Here is a 23,195-nt window from a genome sequence, read left to right as displayed (position 1 = left end):
ATGCATTTTTAAGTTGGAGTTATTAACTGCCGTATCCAAGGGCTTGGGATGGGAAGCGAATGTCCCCCAAAGACACAGTCTCCTCCAGCTCACATTCACCAGAAAATTGTGATTAGCTCACATTCACCAGAAAATAAATTTGAGAAGGGGTGGATTAATAACGAGAAGCAAGAGGTGGCCAGCAGGGGGCGCAGTGAAAATTGTACCAGCAGCCTTCTCCCCATGTGACCTCCCCATCAGATCCCAGAAGAAAAAAGCAACAATCTGCAGGAGGCTCTGGATTCTCTGTAAACTCTCAGCTTATATTCATTTGCAAGCTCGGTTTGTAGCATATTTTACTATCATCTAGAAAACCTCTAAATAATGGCCTGATATCAACCCCAAAGCCTGAAGTTGGTTTGTTGTGACCCACTGACACATCCCCTTCTTCTGCTCAGTCTTCCAGTGCAGGTTCTTCAATGCTCGATAAGCCTCTTTGGCTCAAGTATATGTACCAGCTTCTGGATGAAGTACGGAAAAAGAGCATGGTGGACAAAATGCACGATGAAGAATCCTCTGAAGATGAAGATATATTCAGCGGGGCAAGGTATAAATGAAAGGAATATTCTCAGAGCTGCATGGGTTGCATAACATCTCATCTTTGATTGCTCCCACACTAGCCCTTCCCTTCAGAATCACTATCTTTCATTCACTCACTTGGCGCATGAGGAGTGGCTTTATGACAATGTGGTTGATTATGATGCTCTGCCATTTCCTGGTCCTGGTGGCCACTATATGTCCTGCAATGTCTCTTCCACAATTATTTTTCAATAGAGGCTTGCCAGCTTTGAGGTGCTGATGTGGGAAGTCGCAACAGGGGACTCCTTGGGCAGTTTGGTATTGTTTTGTTCTTTAGTTTTTTAAATAAAACCTTTCTCTAATGTGCAATAAAGTTGGGAAATGGAGGACAAAACAGTGGAGTTGCTAGAGCAGATTGCGATCACTCTCTCCCATCGATCACTCTTTCCCACCATTTCCCAGAACGAGCCTGCAAATGAGCTTTTCCTGACTCCCGAACTTGTGCTGATTATAAACAGCGGCAATCTACATTAACCCAATGCCTACATATATGTAGGAGTAAATGCCATCAAACGGAATGGGACTTACTTCATTCTGAGTAGACATGCATAGGAATGGACTGAGCTTAAGATCCACTTTCATAGCCTGTGCGCTTTCCAGACGATACGCTACAACAGTGTCACTACTGTCCATTAAGTGTGCTTACGTACTGCCTGTATTTCGACATCGTTGTCCTTCCGCTGTCAGCAAGGTGCCATTCACATTAGGGATGTGCAAACAGGTTTGGGGGTTTGCGGTTTGGGTTTGGGGGTTCGATGGTTCAACCCCTGGACCACACCCCCCCAGTTCGGTTCTGCCTAGAACCAAACCACCCCGATGGTTCGGTGGTGGTTCATGAACATTTTCAAGTTTAAATTTTTTTTTTAACCTTAAAAGTGATCATTGAGGTGGTGGTGGGGATTTGTGCGCAGAGGTCAAATGCCCCCCTCGAGCCCTGTAGGTCTGTTTTTTGGCCCGTTCATGCCTTCCTAAAACGGCATGGTGGCCAAAACGTCAGCCGCCAAGCATGCCTGGCATGGCCCACAGGGGCCATTTGCTCATATATGGTGGCCATTAAATATATATATTAAAAAAAATAGCTGCCAAAACAAAAATGGCCACCTTGCATGTGCAAATGGCCTTTGTGAGGCCATGGGCCATGCCAGGCCTCGCAGAGGCCATTTGCACATGCACATTGGCTGCCATTTTGGCTGCCACGCCATTTTATTAAGGCCTGAACAGGCAAAAAATGGGCCTAAAAGGCCCGAGGGAGGCATCTTGAAGGCTGGAGGGGGAAGGGGGAAGCTCCACTCACCCCCCTGCCATCTCAACAATCACTTTTAAGGTTAAAAAAGAAATTAAAACTTGAAAAGGTTTCTGAATCCCCCCAGACCGAACCAAACGGGCTGGTGGTGGTGGTGGTTCGAGGGGTGCTGGACCAAACTGGCTCGGTTGGGTTTGAGGTGAGTTCAGCTTCGAAGCAAACTGGGCCAGTGGGTTTTGTGCACACCCCTAATTCACATTTCTGATGTCCAGGGGCATACCATTAATGAGGCAAAGGGAGATGAATGTCTCTGGCCCACAGCCTCTGAGGGCCCCCCCAAGGCCAGTCCTTGGCCTCTCAATTCTGCCATGCAGTATGCCTGCAAGGGAGAGCAAAGGCAGCTGCCTGCCTGACATATCTCTCCCTGCTTCCCGGCCCATGCAGCATGCTTGCGAGAGCGAGAGGGCACTGCTGGGAGCCCGATGTGATGGAAGGAGGGAGACAAGCATACTTCCGGCAGGCTGAGGTAGCTGAGAATAATTGTTTGAATCGCTGCTGAGCTCTGTCCTGCTGTTGGGGGAGGGAGACGGTTCTATATGCCTTCTATTGCCCAGGCTGGACCTGGAGGTGGAAGAGGACAGGAGACACCACAAAGAAGGCAAGAACAAGTAAGCCCCCACCCCACCCTGTTTTTTTAGTTTTTTTTTTTTTTTTTTTTTTTTTGCAACTTATGGAGCTTGGAGTTCAGTTTGCAAACCGTCTCTCTTCAAAGGGGAAAGGAGAAGAGTTTCATGTGTTTTGGGGGTGTGTGGAGAATGGAGCACCCTTGTGGAAATCGGGTCTGTCTTGTGTATGTTTCCCTTTTTTGTACCAATGTCTGCTCTCTGTGCTTGCAAAACTCCTGAACTCTGCAAATGTCCTGCAAAAGCAGAAGCAGCAGAAGCAGGAGGGAAACTGGGAGAGGGGGAAAATGCCTTCCTTCCAAACACTCCATTCAGCGATGACGAGGGAAAGAGTGCAAGCCAGGAGAGAGAGGCATGAGGGAGCAGCTAAGCACTCCTGCTTTTCTGAATAGTGGGTCTCTTCCCCACCCAGCCCCCCAAGTTGCATTAAAAAACAACAAAAATTCCAAGGTCTATCACATCCTCGCTCAAAAAAAACCCATTACCTTGTGCGTAGGGGTTTTTTTTACATCTTTATATTGTTAGGAATTCAATTGTTTAAATATTCAAATATTCAAAATATTCAATAGGAATTCCATTGTTTAGAGACAGAGAGAGGAGTGGATAAAGAATTATGCAGGATGTGGGAATATGTTAAATTGTGTGTTGAAATGTTTCTTCTAATGCATATTTACATGAATATACTTGTTTTATATTATTACATTATTGTGAGTTCAGTTGTTGTTTGTGCCCTCAAGAACCCAAGTGTGCCATGGTGTGTGTGTGTGTGTGTGTGTGTGTGTGTGTGTGTGTGTGTAAAGATGCTTGACTTCCCAGTCAGTGTACACAGGATTGCAGTTTTATTATAAACGTATGTCAGCACAAAATCTCAGGTGGTGTGGTTGTGTTTTGAAATAAGGGTCAAGGCTTTCAAACTGAGTCACTTGGTGACAACCCACAGACTGGAAAAACTCCGAAAGAACCACATCCAAGCACTGGTTTGCAGGATTGTATGGATGTTTTAATTGTAAACCTCCCGGAGCCATTTTGGAAGGGCAGTATAAAAGTTGAATAAATACATAATAAATAAAAATGTTAAATTAATTTGCAGTGCTCTTTAAGTCTTGTTATTTTACCATGGAAAACCTCTACTGTGAAAAGCCAATATACTAAAAATGCAGCATCGAATTTCAACAAGTTGCCTTCCCCATATTTTGCAAATTGTTTTGTTGGGTTTGAGAACAACTCCCCATCATTGGGTCCATATATCTTGGAGTGGATTCAGATGACAGTTTGTGTTGTCTCTTTAATGTTCTTCTGCAGCAGAGTCATGGGTCCAGGAGAAGGAGAGGAAGGCAGCGAGGGGCCCATTTTAAAATCTCATCCCTGGGCCCACTCCTACCTTGGTACGCCCCTGCCAATGCCTTCTTTCGGATTTCATCCTTCCATTTTAGTCCTACAGCGTTGCATGTGTGTCACAAATATATAGTTGTATTTTCCCATTCTAGGAGGGTTGCACAGGCTCTTTACGTTTTCAAAATGAACCTGCCAAGCCGAAGCATTTTACTGCTGAACAGAGTGTAATCTGGAAAGCACCCTGCTCCTATGCATGTCTACTCAGAAGTAAATCCCATGGGAGTTCAGTGCAACTAACCTCCAGTTTAAATGTGCGTATGGTAACAGTCAAAATCTCTTGCTCAGCTGAAGGCCCCAGAAGAGAGCAGAGGCATCTGTCTGACTTGTATTGAGTTCCCCACTCTTCTCTGGGGCTGATGGAAAGGCAGAAGGAGCCTTCTTGGAGATTCTAGCCCTCAAAGCTAGTAGGAGAAGAGAAGGCAGCTCCAAGCACCAGCATCCACTGTAGTGAGGCAAGAAGGGGATTCCAGCCAAAGAGGTTCCAGCCCTTTCTCAAAAAGAGGCTCCATCTCCAGCACTAGTACCTGAGGTCTGAGTCATTCTCCTTCTCCATCTCTCTTATGGAAAAACATTTTAAAAGCCCGGTTGGTTCAATAAAGCGGGATTGCACTCCTGAATTTAAGTAACATTTAAAATTCAGAAAGTGGTGCTTCCTTCCCAATTGCTTCTCCACAGCAGGCATTTCCCCCCATTTGTCATGTGGATGGGAATTGTAAATCTATATTGCTGCACAGAACTTCTAGCCTATGGCTTTATGAGGACCTGGTGCCTAAACGGCTGTTCTTTCTTTAAACATAAAAGCAAATGCCAAAAGACAATTTTCTGTGACTTTCGGCTTCAAGCAAAATCTGCAAAATGTATGGAAGATTCCTGGAAATTATCCAGACATGGCTTCATGCCACGGGGTATCTGAAGAGTGAATTTGCTTTGCAGCAGATTCGCAACAGTTTAATTTGGGGAATTAAATTGACGGTTCACAAAGGGTCACCTCCTCTTTGCATTCCCTGCAGATCTTTTTCCTCTGTGTGTTCCCACAGCTTGCTCCTGGATTTTTTTCCCAACTAATCACCTCCCAGAGGAGAAGGCGAGAGACTTGTTGTTGTTGTTATTGTTGGTTTGTCAGTTGGTGTTCTGCAAGATTGACTAGTCAAAACAACAGAACACTAAACCCGAAGTATTATCTCAGCGAATGTTTCTGTGTGGATGTTCATAGAAACCACTCCCAATTTCAGGGGCTCATTTTTATCTTTATAGCATGCATAAGAACTGAAGGATCCTCTAGGATAACTTATTTGTGTGAACAAAATCAATGGGCTCTATTTTTCAGCGATTCCTTCCACACCACACACATGAATTATCCCAAAGTTTCATTTCTCGACTTGCAAAAATGAATGAGAATTTGGAGAGACGCTTGCCTGGGCTGACTTCTTGTCAATTCACATCTTGGGAGGGCTTAATTAGTACTAGGGCCCACTTAGAACCATTCCAAACTATGTGAAGCAAGAAAAAGCCCCTTTGAGCATGTGCAGAGTGCTGTTGCGGTCACAACCAAAATTCAGACTTATTAAAAAATTTAAATGAAGTACAAAATTTGGTTAGTAATTGGTTTCAGTATCATCAGCTAAATGAAATTTATAAAAAGGATCTTAAAGTTGGATTTGTGGATCAAATGTTGAGATTTGAGAAGGAGTTGTGTGAAAATGATGAAAGATGAGTCTCTAAGATGTATAAGTAACTAACTGGGCAAAGAGGAACCTTTTACCGTGGTGATTTTCTTTATTTAGCAGGGGGAGAGTAACTGGCCCTATCCACCCCCAGCACAGTACCTCCAGTGACTGTTGCTGGTGTCTATCTTGTGTTTTTTTAGAATGTGAGCCCTTTGGGGACAGGGAGCCATTTTATTTATTTATTATTTCTCTGTGTAAACCACCCTGAGCCATTTCTGGAAGGGCGGTAAAGAAATCAAATTATTATTATTATTATTATTATTATTATTATTATTAATAAGTAGCTTTTGGAGGAGACAAGAGATGAAGTGGTTAAAACGACTATGAAAAAACGGGCTCAAGATGTGGGTCATAATATAGATATGGCTGCTTGGGAAAAATTATGGAAAACTGATTTAAAGTTTACTGCATGTTATACTTTTAAAGAAAATTATTATAAGGTGATGTATAGGTGGTATCTGACACCAAAAAAATTAGCATTAATGTATAAAAATGTTTCAAACAAATGTTGTAAATGTGGACAATGTGAAGGAACTTTTTTCCATATGTGGTAGTCATGCGGGAAGGCAAAGTTTGGGATATGATATATAATGAGTTGAAGAAAATTTTTAAAATGACATTTCCTAAGAGGCCAGAATCCTTCCTGCTGGGAATAACCCAAGGAGAGTTTTCCACAAGAAATTTAACATTTTTTAATGTATGCAACCATGGCGGCCAGGATAGTATACGCGCAGAAATCGAGACACTAAAATGCCCTCAAAAGGAGACTGGTTGATAAAAATTTTGGAATATGCTGAGTTGGCAAAGCTTACAGCACTTATAAGGGATGAAAATTTGGAATCTTTCAAAGAAGATTGGGAACCATTTTTACTTTACTTAAATAAATATTTTTCTAATATGGACTTTTCAGTAGGGTTTGAAATATAGTAATAACAGCAGGTTGGGTTTGGTAAAATCGAGTAGTAATGTGGAGTATCTATATTTTGAATTATTATAGCAATGGTTTATATGTATAGTTAACATGAACTGTGCAGATAGGTAAGCGGGAAGTCAATATTTACTTAATTGTAAGCTGTTGTAAAAGCCAATAAAAAATTAAAATGCAAAAGAACAACAACCAAAACCCAGACTTGAGTCCCGGCACCTCTAATTTTTGAAAATTAAGCTCTGAGTTTCCAACACACAGTGAAAAGCCGCCCTCTGCATTAACCATCCCCCACAAACGAACCTTGCACCAATCCTTTCTTTATAAGGGTCCCCACCACCACCACCATTTGCCAACACTGTTCTTTGAGCCCAGCCTGGAACAGATTTTCTAGGTTCACCAAACTTCTTTAACACAGCCAGAAGCAACTGCGATCTCCCCCTGCCCAAAGACTACTCGCGAAAGTTGTACTCCGTGCACCACAACTCTGCCTCCCCATCGCCAGCGAAAGCATGTGTGGCTGGCTCTATTTTACCCACACTCCATCCTAGGTTTACACTGCCAGAGCTGCATGATTGATCACAGGTAGTTTCTCTCCCCTCCAGCCTTCTGTTTCCAGCCAACTTGCTGGGAAAAGGCAGGCTACGGGGTAGGGAGGAGGAAGGCAGTAGGGTTGTGCATTTTGTTTTCTTTTCTGTTTTGTTTTTGGCCCAAGGAAGGCAGCCTAGAAGAAGTACACAGCAAGCAGTACTTCCAGTGGCCAAAGCCCTTTGCTATATTTCTCTTATTACACATTGCAAAAGGGCACTGGCTCTCCATTTAGCCCATTTCAATAACAGCTTGGATTCTTCTCCAGCAAAGCTAGCCACAGTCGGGAAAACAGACAGACAATAAGGAACACAGCTATCAAATTCCCCTTCCTTGTGGAAGACCAGTGAGACAAGTTGCCAAGTAGCCACCTCTGTTGACTCTTGGCATTCCGCAAATCCACGCAGCAAACAGTTTTTTAACCCACCCACCCCCGAAAGTACTAGGTGTTGTTTTTTTTTTTAAAGCTGATTTATTGGCAATGGTCCCTCTGCACATTGTGGAGAAGCGTCAGGGCATACCAGAAATCCCCCCCCCGCCGAAAAAGTTGCCGCAAATAGAGGATTATTTTACCCTAGACATAATTTGGGCTAAGCCAGAATGCGCAGCCCTAACTCGGGGAAAGCCAGAATCGTGTTTGAATTGGTCCCTGATAGCCCACCGCGATTTTGGGGTAAATCCAGCTGATATGTGAATTCGGACCCTCCATTCTGGAGGAGATGCGAGCTAAAAGTCATGTGTGTGAAAGTCCCTGGTGTGAAAGTTCCTGTGCCAATACAGGAACTAGCAAAACCAACACAAGCCATAGAATGAGTTGTCACCTTTTTCCTGGCATAGCTCTTGTGCCTGGCAACTGTGTAACCTGTTGAGCAGGCATTCAGGAGATGCACTTGTATTCTCTTAGCTTCAAGATACAATTAATGGCTTCCCCATTTGAACAGTTTGCCTGTCATTCAGCTGCTAACCTTAATCAAATGTGGGACTTCAGCACTCGGCATAGATCTTTGTGCCCTCCCTCTGGCTAGTAGAAGCAGAAGGAATTACGCAAACATGGAAAGACATGCCAAACTGATTCATGTACATAATTTATTCCTGTTGCAGGATTTAGCCTTACTTAGCACACAATTTGGATTTGATCTTTCTAAATGTGTAGCCAGTACTCTGTTCTCGATACAAGCGGTTCATAGCTAAGGCTATCTCTTTTCGACCACTAACACAATCTTGGCCATGATATGAACCACTGCAGGGCAAATTTGTGCAGTGTCGCTGTGCCAATACAGTCAGGTTCATAACAGCCAAACAGTCTTGGATAAATGATACCAAGTTGGGAAACCATTTGAGACCCTATTAGTCTTCTGCAAGCTCCACATAACTTTGGCTCTTCTCTGTTTGTCAGAGTTCCCAGAGCTCCACCAGGTCCACCAAGCCCATCACCAGTAGAACAACCGCCTTCAAGAAGGCCCAGCTCAAGAAAAATGTAAGTAACGGTTGTATTCTGTCCAATGAGTCTATTCTCACAATGGGGGTAAACGGGGCTAAAGGAGACCAGCCCAGTTTTCTATCATCGTGAGAACCACCGGGCTTGCGGGCAAGCCCAGTGATTCTCTGGCAGCTAGCCCGCCAAAGTAGCCCTCTCCTTAACCCAGGTTAGTGGAGTGAGTGCTCCGCTAACCTGGGTTTTCTGATCGTATGCCACCATGGCAAGGCACTCCACCATGGCAACACACAAGGAGACCTTGGCCAGCAGGCTCAAACAAGGCTCCTGGTCCCGGAGGTTTCTCCAGGATGCCCCACACTCTCGCGTGGGGCATCCTGTGACTTCTGAGGGGCCGCCAATCTCCACCACCCCAACCAGAGCCAGTAATTGTGTGGGCAGCCAAACGGCCGCCCAGGGACGGCTTGTTGATCATCTGCAGGGAGGTGTAAGTTAACCCGCTCTCCCCACAGGCCTGCTGGAAGCTCTTCTCACTGATTCTGAGAAGAGCTTCAATATCTGTTATGTTTGTTGTTTAGAAGTTTGGGGATCCTGTAGAGATTATGTGGGGTGGAGTCAGAAAGGAAAAGGGTGGGGAAGGGGAAAGAGAAGGAGAAAATGGAGTTATTTCTGAATAAATGGTTTTATGTATGTATGTATGTATATATGTATCAAACCTTTGTCTCTGGGGGGTTAACATAAAACAATTAAAACACATATAAAAAGTTAAAACAATTCAACAATTTAAAATCAACCATAAAATTAAAACAGGCAGTTTTTAAAAGCTGGGAAAACTTGGGTGAAAAGGTGAGTTTTCAGATGTTTTTTAAAAATTGCCAGAGATGGGGAGGATCGTATATCAACAGGGAGCGCATTCCACCATCTCAGGGTAGTAACCGAGAAGGCCCATCACTGTGTAGCCACTAGATGAGTTGGCAGCAACTGGAGACGGACTTCCTCAGATGACCTCAATGGGCAGTGTGGCTCATAGTGAAGAAGACGCTCTCTTAAACACCAAGGGCCTAAGCCGTTTAGGGTTTTACAAGTTATAAGTACTGTAGCACTTTGTGTTTTACCTGGAAAGCAATTGGCAACCAGTGAAGCTCCATCAGCAAAGAAGTAATGTGGTCTCTCCGAGATGACCCACAGACTAACCTGGCTGCCGTATTCTGAACCAACTGAAGTTTCTGGACTACGTACAAAGGCAGTCCAACATAGAGCGCATTACAAAAGTCAAGTCTGGAGGTTACCAACAAATGTACCACTATTTTGAGGTCACTGATCTCAAGAAACGGGCACAGCTGGAGTATCAACCAAAGCTGATGGAAAGCACCACTGGCCACCTGAGAAACCAAGGAGAGGTGTGGATCCAGAAGTACTCCCAGAGTAATGTCTGCGAGCCATGCAAAAAACCAAGTGTGCCTTAATATGCACAGCAGTAATTCCCAACCAATGTTTATTTGACGTATTTATTTGATATATTTTATACTGCCCAAACATATGTCTCAAGGCAGTTTGCAAAAGGGTTAAAGTACAAAAATTAAAACATTAATAAGCATGTGCATTTTGAGCATTTTTCTAAAGGCTACCAGAAATGTTGACGCTCTTGTTTCGACAGGGAGTGCATTCCAAAGTTTTGGGGTGGCCACAGAGGGGGCCGAACTCTGAGTTGCCACCGGACACGCCGGTGTCAGTTGTGGGCCGACCTCCACAGATGATCTTAATGAGCGGTGGGGCTCTTGAAGTAGAAGGAATAATGTGCCACAAGGAATAAGCTCATGAGAATAATTACAGCTCCTGAAGCCCCAAGTGCTTCTCTGCAGAGAATCTGTTGCACTCCTACATGACTCACTGCTCGGGCACTGCCTCTGGGGAGGGGAGACCCCACTGAGGGCAGGCGATCCTGTCATGTTGGAGCTGTGTCACTCCCAGTGCAGTGGCATAGAAGAACTCCCCAGCCTGAGAGGGGCTGCCTGCTTGTTGCATCTCCGCAAGTCACCACTCTGAGCTTCCAGTCAGCAGGCTCCCCTAGCCACTAGCGTCATGATACAGGCAGTGGCCCATGGCCAGATTTTTTGATGCCTCTCACTGCGACTGCAGCTAACCTCTGCCTGCCCGCCTGGCTGCCACCCTCTCTCCCTCCCTGCCTCCCTCCACAGCTTCCCACCCACTTGACCACCTGCCTGCCTCTGTCCCTGTGGCTGCTGGCAGCAAAGAGCCAGCATGTGGGCAAATGATGGCTCAAGTCACTGAGCTGTGATGTCATTTGCCCATGCGCCAGCCTTTTGCTGCTGATGGTGACGGAGAGAGAGAGAAAGAGAGAGAGGCAAGAGGGAGAGAGAGAGGCAGGTAGCGCGTGGCTCCCCTACCCCTGGTCCCACTGAGTGACGTGTTTTTGCTCCACACAGTCGCCCAGCGGCAGATCTGCCCCTGCCCCCATCTCAGTGACTCATGGAAAACACCACATGGGGTGGGATCCCTTGAGGGCAGGTGGCTATTATGCTTCCACATTCTAAAAGTAAGCCTTTGCAGACCTAGGAAGAAAGTGTGCCTCTCATTTTATATCAGGGGGGAAAGCATGCCTCCTCTACTAGAGGTTTGGGGAACATCAATCCATGGGAAGATTCATGCCTTCCTTCCATTCAGCCTTTGGTTTTACCTATAACACAAACAGCCCTGAACAACAGAGAAATAGGTACACACAGCATAATACAAAGAATCAAAAAGCTGAACTATGAAAAATGTAAGTTCAGTTCCAGTTCAGGTTCTTCAGTTATTTTTTAACTTGTCCGTTCAGGAACTAACTGTAAATACTGAGCACCAAGCTACACATGACATTAAACCTGGCATTAGTAAGTAGACAGCCTTAACCTGGAAGGTGCTTTCCAGATTAGACCCTGCAACAAGGTCAGGACGTATCTCTGAAGTGTGCTTCCACACTTCCTGTGTTGTGACACCGCAGTCCCTACGCTGACAGCACGGTGCCGTTCATATGTCGGATGCCTCGTTTTGAATGTAATCACTGTGATTTAGTACTAAGATGTTGTATATCCGGCGTAAAGAAGTTGCCGTTTTGAGGGCTTGTTAGTCACCTGAAGTGGCGCAGCGGGGAAATGCTTGACTAACAAGCAGAAGGTTGCTGGTTCGAATCCCCGCAGGTACTATATTGGGCAGCAGCAATATAGGAAGATGCTGAAAGGACGTCATCTCTTTTTTTTCCCCCTAAATCAATTTTTATTGATTTTAACAATAGTATTATTATCATTCATAACAAACAGAATAAACGAAACTGGACTTCCCGCACACCTCTCTTCGTGAAACATCAGCTATAAAATTTACCCTTGCTATATTAATAATTCAAAACATAAATTTAGACCCTTACAAACACAGTTAATCTACCCAACCTGCATTTTTTCAAAAAGTTCCAAAACCTGCTGTAAGATCCATAGTAGGAAAATATTTTTTTTAGATACAACAACAATGGTTTCCAATCTTCTTTAAAACATTCTAAGTTTTGGTTTCTTATCAGTGTTGTAAGTTTTGCCATCTCCGCATATTCCAAAATTTTTATCAGCCAATCTTCTTTTGAAGGCAATTCATTACTCTTCCATTTCTGTGCATATATTATTCTGGCGGCCGTGGAAGCATACATGAAGAATGTTAAGTTATTTGTAGAGATTACTCCTTGTGTTATTCCCAGCAGGAAGGATTCTGGCTTCTTAGGAAATGTCTTTTTAAATATTTTCTTTAACTCATTATATATCATATCCCAATAGGCCTTGGCCTTCCCACAGGTTCACCACATATGAAAAAAAGTGCCTTCAGAGTGTCCACACTTCCAACATTTGTTTGAAACATTTTTGTACATTAATGCCAATTTTTTTGGTGTCAAGTACCATCTATACATCATTTTATAATAGTTTTCTTTTATAGTATAACATGCAGTGAATTTTAAATCATTTTTCCATAACTTTTCCCAGGCTGCCATTTCTATATTATGCCCAAATCTTTGATCAACAACCATGTCTAGATGGTACAGTGTTCCTTTTAACAAGGATTTCCAGATATTGTTGACTACAAGTCCCATCATTCCTGTTTGGACAGGGGTGCAATTTCAGTGCTTGCCCTAGGTGCTATTTTCCCTAGTTATGCCTCTGAACGTTTCAGTTTGTTCCATTCTCTCCCTCCTCCATCTTCCCTGCTATCTTGGCAAAGAGGCCCCTTTTAACATGATGGTTCTCTTTATTTAGCAGGAGGAGAGTAACTGGCCCTATCCACCCCCAGCACAGTACCTCCAGTGACTGTTGCTGGTGTCTGTCTTATGTTTCTTTTAGACGGTGAGCCCTTTGGGGACAGGGATCAATTTTATTTTTTTGTTATATCTCTGGGTAAACTGCCCTCAGCCATTTTTGGAAGCGTGGTATAGAAATCGAATAAATAAATTAAATTAAATTAAATTAAATAATAAGCATTCCAAGGCAAATGATCAGGCCTGGGTGTTAATTTCTTCTTTTTATTCTCCTTCAAAGGACCTTTCTGTGCAGAAAGAAGAAAGGTGCAAAACGGGCAAGGAGATAGCTTATGTTCTCCAGTCATCAACAGAGATATGAATTTTCTGGAGGGAATTTATATGATAAAGTTTCCCACGAAAATTTCCCCTAACTTGCTTAAAAGTGGTGGGGGTGGTTTCTCTCTCTCTCTCAAAACAAAAAAACAAACAAAAAAACACTATAGAAATTTTCCTGATGCCCTAATTTGATCTGATTTTGCAAGTTATTGATATAAAAAACCAACAACTCTACACCATGTTAACTTCCCTTTACTGTACCTCATGTGATTTTCAAGTATCCAAACAGAAATTTTAGAAACAGAAATTTTTGTCCTCACCACAGCGAACCATATATGGACTGATTATACCAATTATTTAGTATTTATCTTTCCACTGCATTTGTGTGTTCTATCAACACGGTATTCTGATTGAGATTTTCTTGATTTCAGTATGATGAAGAATCTAAGATCCAGACTTCTAAGACTTCGAAGGTCCAGGATATATTCAGCGGGGCAAGGTATAAATGAAAGGAATATTCTCAGATCTGCATGGGTTGCATAACATCTCATCTTTGATTGCTCCCACACTAGCCCTTTCCTTTGGAATCACTATCTTTCATTCACTCACTTATTACAGAGAATCTAGATGACGTCATTGCTAGCCTGTTGCGTTCCAATGTTTTCAGCATCCCCCTCCTGTCTCTCCTCCCCACCCCCCCTTGGTTCATGGTCATTTGCCTGAATTTTAACACAATTGTAGAACCAACCAGTGTGGACAGGCATTGCATTATTGAGGCACATGAGGAGTGGTTTGATGACAACGTGGTTGATTATGATGCTCTGCCATTTCCTGGTCCTGGTGGCCACTATATGTCCTGCAATGTCTCTTCCACGATTATTTTTCAGTAGAGGTTACCCAGCTTTGGGGTGTTGATGTGGGAAGTTGCAACAGGGGACTCCTTGGGCAGCTTGGAATTGTTTTTTAGTTTTTTAAATAAAACCTTTCTCTAATGTGCAAGAACATAAATAAAGTTGGGAAATGGAGGACAAAACGATGGGGTTGCTAGGGCAGATTGCGATCTCCCACCATTTCCCAGAACGAGCCTGCAAATGAGCTTTTCCTGACTCCCAACTCATGCTGAATATAAACAGCTGCAATCTGCATTAATCCCATGCCTTCATATATGTAGGAGTACATGCCGTCGAATGCAATGGGACTTACTTCATTCTGAGTAGACATGCATAGGAATGCGCCGTGCTTAATATCCACTTTCATAGCCTGGGCGCTTTCAGAATATATGCTACAACAGTGTCATTACTATCCATTAAGTGTGCTTCTGTACTGCCTGTGTTTCGGCATTGCAGTCCCTGCACTGTCAGCAAGATGCCGTTCACATTTCTGATGTCCAGGGGCGTACCGCTAATATGGCAAAGGGAAACGAATGCCTCCTGGCCCACAGACTCTGAGTGGCCCCCCCAAGGCCAGTCCTTGCCCTCTCAATTCTGCCATGCAACAGAACTGTCTGTCTCTCTTCAAAGGGGAAGGGTTTTGGGGGGGGGGCGTGTAGAATGGAGCACCCTAGTTTAGACTGGGTCTGTCTGGTGTGTTTCCTTTTTTGTGCCAGTGTCTGCCCTCTGTGCTTGCAGAACTCATGAACTCTGCAAATGTCCTGGAAAAGCAAAATCAGCAGGAACATGAGGGAAGCTGGGGGGGGGGATGCCTTCCTACCACCTACCTGCCTCTGTCCCTGTTGCTGCCGGCAGCAAAGGGCCAACATTTGGGCTAATGATGTTACCTCTTGGCACATGTCATTGGCCTGTGATGTCATTTGCCCATGCCAGCTTTTTGCTGCTGATGGTGACAGGGGGAGAGAAAGAGAGGGAGGCAAGAGAGCGAGCGAGAGGCAGGTAGTGCATGGCTCCCCAAAACCTGGTCTCACTGAGTGATGGGTTTTTGCTGCACACAGTCACCCCGTGGTAGATCTGCCCCAGCCCCCAACTCAGTGGCTCATGGAAAACACCACATGGGGTGGGCTCCTGTGAGGGCAGGTGGCTATTAAGCTTCCACATTCTAAAAGTAAGCCTTTGCAGACCTAGGAAGAAAGCGTGCCTCTCATTTTATATCAGGGGTGAAAGCATGCCTCCACTACTAGACGTTTGGGGGACATCAATCATGCCTTCATGCCTTCATTCATGCCTTCCTTCCATTCATCCTTTGGTTTTACCAATAACACAAACAGCCCTGGACAATAGAGAAATAGGTACACACAGCATAATGCAAAGAATCAAAAACTAAAAATGTGAGTTCCGTTCCAGAACGGGTTCCTCAGTTATTTTTTAACTCGTCCATTCAGGAACTAACTGTAAATACTGAGCACCAAGCTACACATGACATTAAACCTGGCATTAATAGACAGCCTTAACCTGGAAGGTGCTTTCCAGATTAGACCCTGCAACAAGGTCAGGACGTATCTCTGAAGTGTGCTTCCACACTTCCTGTGCTGTGACACCGCAGTCCCTACGCTGACAGCAGGGTGCCGTTCATATGTCGGATGCCTCGCTTTGAATGTAATCACTGTGATTTAGTACTAAGATGTTGTATATCCGGCGTAAAGAAGTTGCTGTTTTGGGGGGTTATTATTATTATTTTAATTACTACATGTATAGCCCGCTCTTCCTCCAAGGAGCCGAGTGGTGTACTACATACTTGAGTTTCTCTTTCACAACAACCCTGTGAAGTAGGTTAGGCTGAGAGAGAAGTGACCTGGCCAGAGTCACCCAGCTAGTTTTATGGCTGAATGGGGATTTGAACTCGGGTCTCCCCAGTCCTGGTCCAGCACTCTAATCACGCTTGACTAACAAGCAGAAGGTTGCTGGTTCAAATCCACGCTGGTACTATATCGAGCAACAGCTTTTTAGCCATAATCTCATACTGCATGGGAAGAAGCAATGGTAAACCCGTCCTGTATTTTACCAAAAGAAAACCACAGGATTCTGTGAGCGCCAGAAGTCCAAATTGACTTGATGGCACACTTTACTTTACTTTACTTTTCGTGAGACTGCTCTCCATGCTGTTTACGTTTTGAATGCGATTTGCCTGAAGGGAAGCATTTTGCTGCAGGAAAGCGCCGAAATGGTTCCTTTGCAAATCACTACTTTGGGGGCAAATGGACACTTTGGTGTGGTGGGGAGAATTTTCACGTGGATAGAGCACAGGAGCAAAGTCTTGACTCTGCCCCTCGTCTCACAGCACCTTCCCAGATTGGGGCCCCCTGTGACTGATAGTTTAAAAGGTCTGCTTCCAGGTTGCACCTGTCTTCTAACCATGGATCTCATGTCATGTGCAGTTTGGCCATCATTTGGTCACTAGGGCGCTTTACAGATTGTGAGCCTTACACCGCAAAAAGTGGTGTAAACTGGAACGTTTTGTGGCACCAAATTCAAACCACATTAGAGATCCGTTATAAGGGGGCAAGCCTCCTACAACAGGCAAATATAGCTTTTTTTTTTTTTTGCAATATAGATGCAACGTTATAGGGCTGTGAGACATCAATAAAACCCAAAAGAAGGCACTGGAAATATGAAAGGCACCTTCCTTACAACACAGGGGCTGTGATGTCAAAACACAGGCAGTACAGAAGCACACTTAAGGGACCCATTGTGACACTGTGATAGCGTGCAATCTGGAAAGCGCCCTGTCCACACACTTTGAATCAGTTATGCATTTCAAGCATAATGACAGCAAACTCTTTTGCTTGCAGAATAACAGTATTGCTTGAGTGACCTGCCCTTCACCGGCCAGATGTCACGTCACCTGCCTGCCACTCCTGGCTCCCTGCCACCCTCCCTTCCTGTCTCCATGACCTCCTTCGCTTTTCCCCATTGGGGATGGGATTTTAAACTGCAGGTTCAGCAGGCAGGAGGGTGAAAAGGGAGCTTGTTCCTCCCACACAGCTGATCTGCAGTTCAAAATCCATCCGCATGGCAGTGACGAGGAATGGGTGCATGAAAGAGGCAGCTCTGGCCTTGTCCCCTGATGCTGCTGCCAGTGTCAAGGGTGTGGCCAGCAGCGCATGGACCTCACCTCGGGCAGCATCAGCACTGGAGCTGACACTGTATATCTAGCGCTACAGCTGAGTGACTTTGAAAAAGCTGCTGTCTTTGAGAAGTAATTGCAATGTGGTGACCAAATGACTAGGGAGGAGAAGAATGCAGCCTCGAACCCCATTCATTTCTCTGACTTCTGCTTCTCTTGCTTTGACAGGTCACAAATGACTGCACCGTCCCCTGCTAGAAAGCCCAGTTCCAAGACACTGTGAGTAATTGCAGAGTTCCTTATTATAGGCTGTTACTTCTTCCCTTTCAACTAGTCATTTGGGACTACTCAGTGTAGTGACCTACACTTATTGGCAGATCCATCAATAGGACATTTAACTGGCTCAAAATATTATATTGTGCAAAGTATGTAAAGTGTTGCTCCCAAGCTAAAATTTGATGCTCCCGATCTAAAAACCTAGTGTAGAATACTATGTGCATTAATGTCACTTGGAGGAGAGCTGGTCTTGCGGTAGCGAGCAGGGTCTGGCCTGGTTTGGATTTGGATGGGTGACTACATGTGTGCGCTGCCTGGTATAGGGGAGGGGGCCATAGCTCAGTGATAGAGCATCTGCTTGCATGCAGAAGTTCCCAGGTTCCCTCCCTGGTATCTCCAGGTATGGCTGGGAGAGATTCCGACCAGAAACCTGCAAGTTGCTGCCAGTCAGTTTAGAAAATACTGAACTAGATGGACCAATGGTCTGACTCAGTGGGAGGCAGCTTCCTATGTTGCTATGTAACTATGTTTAGGCCTCTCTTTAAAAGGGAGGAGAGAGCGCAGTGGTGACGCACCACAGCCAATTGAATTGAAAACAGTGACTGACATCCAGAGCAGCAAGAGGTTGCTCCAGGGGCGTAGCTAGGGGATAGGGGTCCCGTGTTCATCCCTCTCTCTGGCGGCCCTCCAGATTGAGGGAGATAATGAAGAAAATAGGGAGGGATGGAGCTGGAGGGTTCTCAGGAACAGGGGGCCCGTGCTCTTTGAACCCTTTCGCTCAATTATAGCTACGCCCCTGGGCTGCTCCTAACTCATCCAGAATCTTCCCAAGCAGCAGAGTGTGCATGCAGCAGGAGGGAGGAGCAATGTTCACTGTCTTCCCTGCCTCTGTTAGTATCCTTTGCCTTCCAAAACTATGTCCTTGAGGGATTTTTGGAAGGTAAAGAGCACTTATGGGGACAGGAAAGAGCAGCAAAAATTGGCAGCTATTCTGGTTGCTACTCTGGATATCAGCCAGTAATAAATGTAAGATGATGATGACGATAATGAACAACTTTGTTAGCTACCCCATAACAAATTGTTCTCTGGGTGGCCCACAACATGAAATTAAAACATGAAATTAAAACACATGACACATTAAATCATAATGGACCAAAAAATAAGGGAGACCGCCTGTCCTCCTCCCACTGCCCGTCATCCTCTCGCTCTCCTGACATACGTTCCTTCCTCCCGCCCTTGCATGTGACACCCCCTCTGGGCCCGCCATTGGTAATGGCTGCAGTGGGGGCAGAGCTTGCCACATCCCCACGCATCCCCTCTACAGGAATTAATTATATAGATCACATTAAATCATAACAGACCAAAAAGGGGGCAGGGGAGAGAAAATACAAAATATAATACAAAGCAACTCTTTTAAAATCCGTTTAAAAAATCAAATTTGAAAATCATAATTTAAAAGGCTGGACTAAACAAAAAGGTCTTTACTTGGCATCTAAAAGAACAAAATGATGAAGCCAGGCGAAGCTCACTCGGGAGGCTATTCCATAAATGGGGTGTAACCACCAAGAAGGCCCTCTCCCTAGTAGCCACCCGCCTCACCTCGTTTGGCAGGAGCATTCAGAAGAGGGCCTTTGAAGAAGATCTTAAGCTCCTGGTTGGGACATAGGGAGCAAGGCACTCTCTCAGGTAACCCGACCCCAAGCCATTTAGAGCTTTAAAGGTTAAAACCAGCACTTTGAATTGGGCCTGGAAACGGACTGGGAGCCAGTGCAGCTGATGAAGCACTGGCGTAATGTGCTGAAAATGTCCAGTCCTAGTTAATAATCTTGCAGCCCTATTTTGTACCAGCTGTAGTTCCTGGACCATTTTAAAAAGCAACCCTACATACAATGCATTGTAATTATCTAAGCGAGAGGTTACCAGATACAGATAGAACATTAAAAAGTTCTACTGGAGCAGGTGAAAGATTCATCTAGTCTAGCATGCTGTACCCATGACTGGCTAGACCACAAACAGAGCATGAAACCAATAATGTTCACCCAGTGTTTGTCCCTAATATCAAGTATGCAGAGATATACTGCCTCTATATGTGGAAGTTCAATTGAGCTATCTTGATAGAGCTGTCAGTGGGCCTCTGCTCCATGAATCTGTATCCTCTCCTTTCAAACTCATCCAAGCCTGTGGCTATCGCCACATCTTGTGGCAATGAATTCCATGAGAATATGCATTGTATGATGAAGGATGTTTGTTGGTTTGTCCTGAAGCTACTGTCAATATACTCCTGAATTGCCTCTGCTCAGTGGCACGCTCTTACCCCTGAACTTTGGGGCCGAAGTCCAGGGCCTCCACCAGTGTTCTCTCTAACAGGGATTCCCAGATGTTGTTGACTACAGCTCCCAGAATCCCCAGCCAAAGGCCATTGCAGCCAAAGGCCATTGCTGGGTGTTGTAGTGAACAATATCTGGAAATCCCTGCTAGAGGAAACACTGGCCTCCACACCCCTTGGGGGCCCCCACATCCTTTTTAGTCTGTCCTGGGTGGTGTGGTCACCGCTGGCCCACACTGCACCAGGTGGTCAAGTTTAACTGTGACCTGTGCCAGGTGCTTTAGAGACAGAGGAGGGAGTGGGAAAAGAAATATGTGGGATGGGAATATGTTCAACTTGTGTGTTGAAATGTTTCTGCTAGTGCATATCTGCATAAATATATCTGTTTTATATTCTGACATTCCTGTAAGTTCAATTGCTGTTTGTGCCCTCAAGAATCCACGTATTAAAAATATTGTGTGTGTCACAGTGTGTGTATGTGTGTGTGTGTGTGTGTGTAGGGGGATGATGCTTAACTTGTGGGGCAGGGGCTCCAGTAACCTTTGTGTCCAGGCTCCAAAATTACATAGGTGCACCGCTGCCTCTGACAGAGCACAGACTGTTTGGAGCAAAGGTGTATGTGGTTGCTTTGTGTAGTGCTGTAAGCAAATGTGCTCAGGCTGGCCTAGATGCAGCAGATTCTCTATAATGTCTGCTTTCATTCTGTTAGGTCTGCACATCCGTCCCACTTTGCACCTCAATCCGCACCTCCATCTGTACCTCCATCAATGCCCATGTATATGTCTCCGTCCATACCTCCATCCTTACCTCCATCCGTACCTCCATACATAACTCCGTACGCCCCTCCATCTGCAACTCCATCTGTACATCCATACGTACCCCCATCAGTATCTCCATCCATCCATCAGTCCGTACCTCCATCTGTACTTCAGTCTGTACCTCCATCCGAATATCAGTCCGTACCTCCGTCTGCACCTCACTCCGCACGTCCGTCTGTACATCAGTCCGCACCTCCGTCCGCACCTCCCTCTGCACCTCACTCCGCATCTCACTCCGCACGTCCGTCTATACCTGCACCTGTGGAAGGAGCTCCGCACACACCATCACCAAAATCATCATTGACAAAGCCCCCCAGTGAAGCTTCAAAACGAGGGTAAGTACATGTAGAGGAATCTGGGCCTGCTTCTTCCTCTCATTAATCTGGTCATCTTAGAGCTGGTCTTTAAGACAGCCTAGTACAAAGTAGGATTGTCAGAAACATTTTTTTAAAGGTAGCTAATTTGCACAACCTTTTACTTATGCCAGTTTGCTCTACCCTACATCCACTATCTACTCCACCTTTGAGCAGACTTAATATAGGATGCTCTGCATGCATTGCAATAGACTTAGGCATAAAACAAACTAATCAGTTCCCACTAAGACATAGTCAAAGAAGAAATGGAATCTCTGCTTGTTAAAGATGGGCCAGAGAAAGTTGTTTTGAGTACCTCGCCCACTCCCAGTCTCTGTCCAGGCTGTAGGAAGGCTGGCAGCAACTCTGGACAGGCAGGTGCCTGCCCTTTTCCTGCCAATGCTGCCAGGCCTGTCCCCTCGCCACCCGACGATGTCTCCTCTGTCAGCACCGGGTCTCCCCCCACACATACTGCTACTGCCACTGCCTCCTCCTCTGATGCCAGGCTTGTCTCCGGCTGTGCCATCCCCTGCCGGCCATACCCCTTCCACCCTGTGTCAGTACACCAATGCAGGAGGCGTTTCTGGGGCTGAGCAAGATGTATGGTGCATCCAACTGGAGAACGCTTTCTGTGTTGACCCAGCTGGGGGCTTCTCTCTCTTGCTTGCCAAGGAGAGGAAGGAAGAACCCTACTGGGCCGGCACAGAAAGCACTCACTGATTGAATGGGCCATGTCACAACGGGAAAGAAGATAGGTGCAGCACCAGGTAGCAGTAGGTGGGGATGATGCCCTGGGGCACCCTGGTGGGGCCCACGGCCCAGGTACAGTCCCCGCCCCCCCCCACGCTACTCCATTATCCTTACTCACCTGGTCTCTGTGATGGAATTATCAAACAAAATTTATGGGGTGGAATCCAGAGTTGCATTTCTAGCACCTGAACAGCCTTTGGTTTTTTCAGACCTGAGGACCAGATCCTGGAAGGAAAGAGAGCAAGCCTGATTGCCACAAATTGTTCTTAAGTTTTGCTTTTCACTCTTTTTAACAGATCGACGGCAGAAGGTGGCGCTAGCACAGAGTCAAAGAAAGCGTGAGTAACTGCAAAGTCCAAACCTTTGCTGTTTCTTCTTCCCTCTAGTGTTGATCTGCTGCAAGATTGTGATCTTAAGAAGACATCTGCTTTTGCAAAACATTTTTCTGACATGTGTTTAGTTATTAACGGAAATGGGAGCACACACAGCTCCCAAACCTGGGTAGGACACGTCTCCTGCTCTAATTAGAATTGTATAAACCAGCCCACTATGAGGAATTAAGGTTTTGCAACCATTTTAGTCTGTAGGAGACCAGGTTTAGTGTGGGAATGCTGCAAGACACCTTGTATGTGTACCTGCAATCCTGTAAAAGAAATGTAAGAGCCAGAATTGGGCTGTGCTGGCAAACCACAAAGCAAGGTTGGAAGGTTATGGAAAAACAAGAAATACCAAAAGAGCCAAAAGCTCAAAGGACCTAGAATGGCTTGGTAGGCTAGGTAAGATCCACAGTCTCCCTGTTGAAAAGAGGTATGTCTATATGGAAAGGTGCATCCTGATCCTATCCATCAGTTGTGAAAACCAGCCCACAGTTTCTAGTTTGCCATAGTAATGGCAACAAAGAAATGTTTCCCAGATTCACCGGGGGGAAATAAAATTTACTGAGTGCATTTTAATTTAATAATTTAATCTACTTTATATTTTCAGAAGTTCGGGTGCAGGAAGCCAAGCTGGAGGAAGCCAAGCTGGAGGAAGCCAAGCTGGAGGAAGTGAAGGTAGAGGAAGCGCAACGGAAGAAGATTGACCTTTGTTCGCTTGTAAATAATGTTATATTATCTGTAGAGCTCTGTACAAAGTTCTGTTATTATTACTATTATAATACTATTATTATTATTAAATACATAACTCCAAAAGACACACCTCTTCTGCTTCTCCATGGTCTCTGCAGCAAGAGTTCTGCTTATATACAGAACAACATTTGGAAGTTTCGGAGGTTTTGTAGAGCATTCTGGTTCCTGTTCTGAAATGGGGAGACCTGTGCATGGTGCGTGCCGAAGAATACTCCTGTCCCTCCATTACTTTACAATCATAACTATAGCAGCAGCAGGGGCAGATCCGCCATTGAATACCTGTGTGCTCTGCACATGGGCTACCGGGG

The 23,195-nt window shown here is 45.1% G+C and overlaps 1 protein-coding gene across 9 annotated transcripts in view; it reads left to right on the top strand.

Moving 5' to 3' along the window:
• The window catches only part of LOC128336198 (leucine-rich repeat-containing protein 37A2-like), a 46,480-nt gene extending 23,526 nt beyond the window's left edge, over positions 1 to 22,954 (top strand). For 5 of the 9 annotated variants that reach the window (XM_053275489.1, XM_053275485.1, XM_053275486.1 and 2 more), the window contains 8 exons: positions 438 to 586; positions 8,576 to 8,656; positions 13,183 to 13,219; positions 13,652 to 13,719; positions 17,466 to 17,516; positions 20,549 to 20,992; positions 22,057 to 22,098; positions 22,745 to 22,954. In XM_053275489.1, coding sequence (XP_053131464.1) covers positions 438 to 586; positions 8,576 to 8,656; positions 13,183 to 13,219; positions 13,652 to 13,719; positions 17,466 to 17,516; positions 20,549 to 20,992; positions 22,057 to 22,098; positions 22,745 to 22,841 — 969 coding nt within the window. In that variant the 3' untranslated portion in view covers positions 22,842 to 22,954. Of the gene's footprint in view, positions 1 to 437; positions 587 to 8,575; positions 8,657 to 13,182; positions 13,220 to 13,651; positions 13,720 to 17,465; positions 17,517 to 20,548; positions 20,993 to 22,056; positions 22,099 to 22,744 lie in introns of those variants that run through there. The other 4 variants (XM_053275483.1, XM_053275487.1, XM_053275488.1 and 1 more) reach the window with 4 other exon arrangements.
• Positions 22,955 to 23,195: the final 241 nt, after the last annotated feature.

This window comes from Hemicordylus capensis, chromosome 12 (genome assembly GCF_027244095.1).
Source record: "Hemicordylus capensis ecotype Gifberg chromosome 12, rHemCap1.1.pri, whole genome shotgun sequence".
NCBI lineage: Eukaryota > Metazoa > Chordata > Lepidosauria > Squamata > Cordylidae > Hemicordylus > Hemicordylus capensis.
The sequence above is the reverse complement of the archived record's forward strand: the minus strand, read 5'-3'. Positions and strand labels throughout refer to the sequence as shown.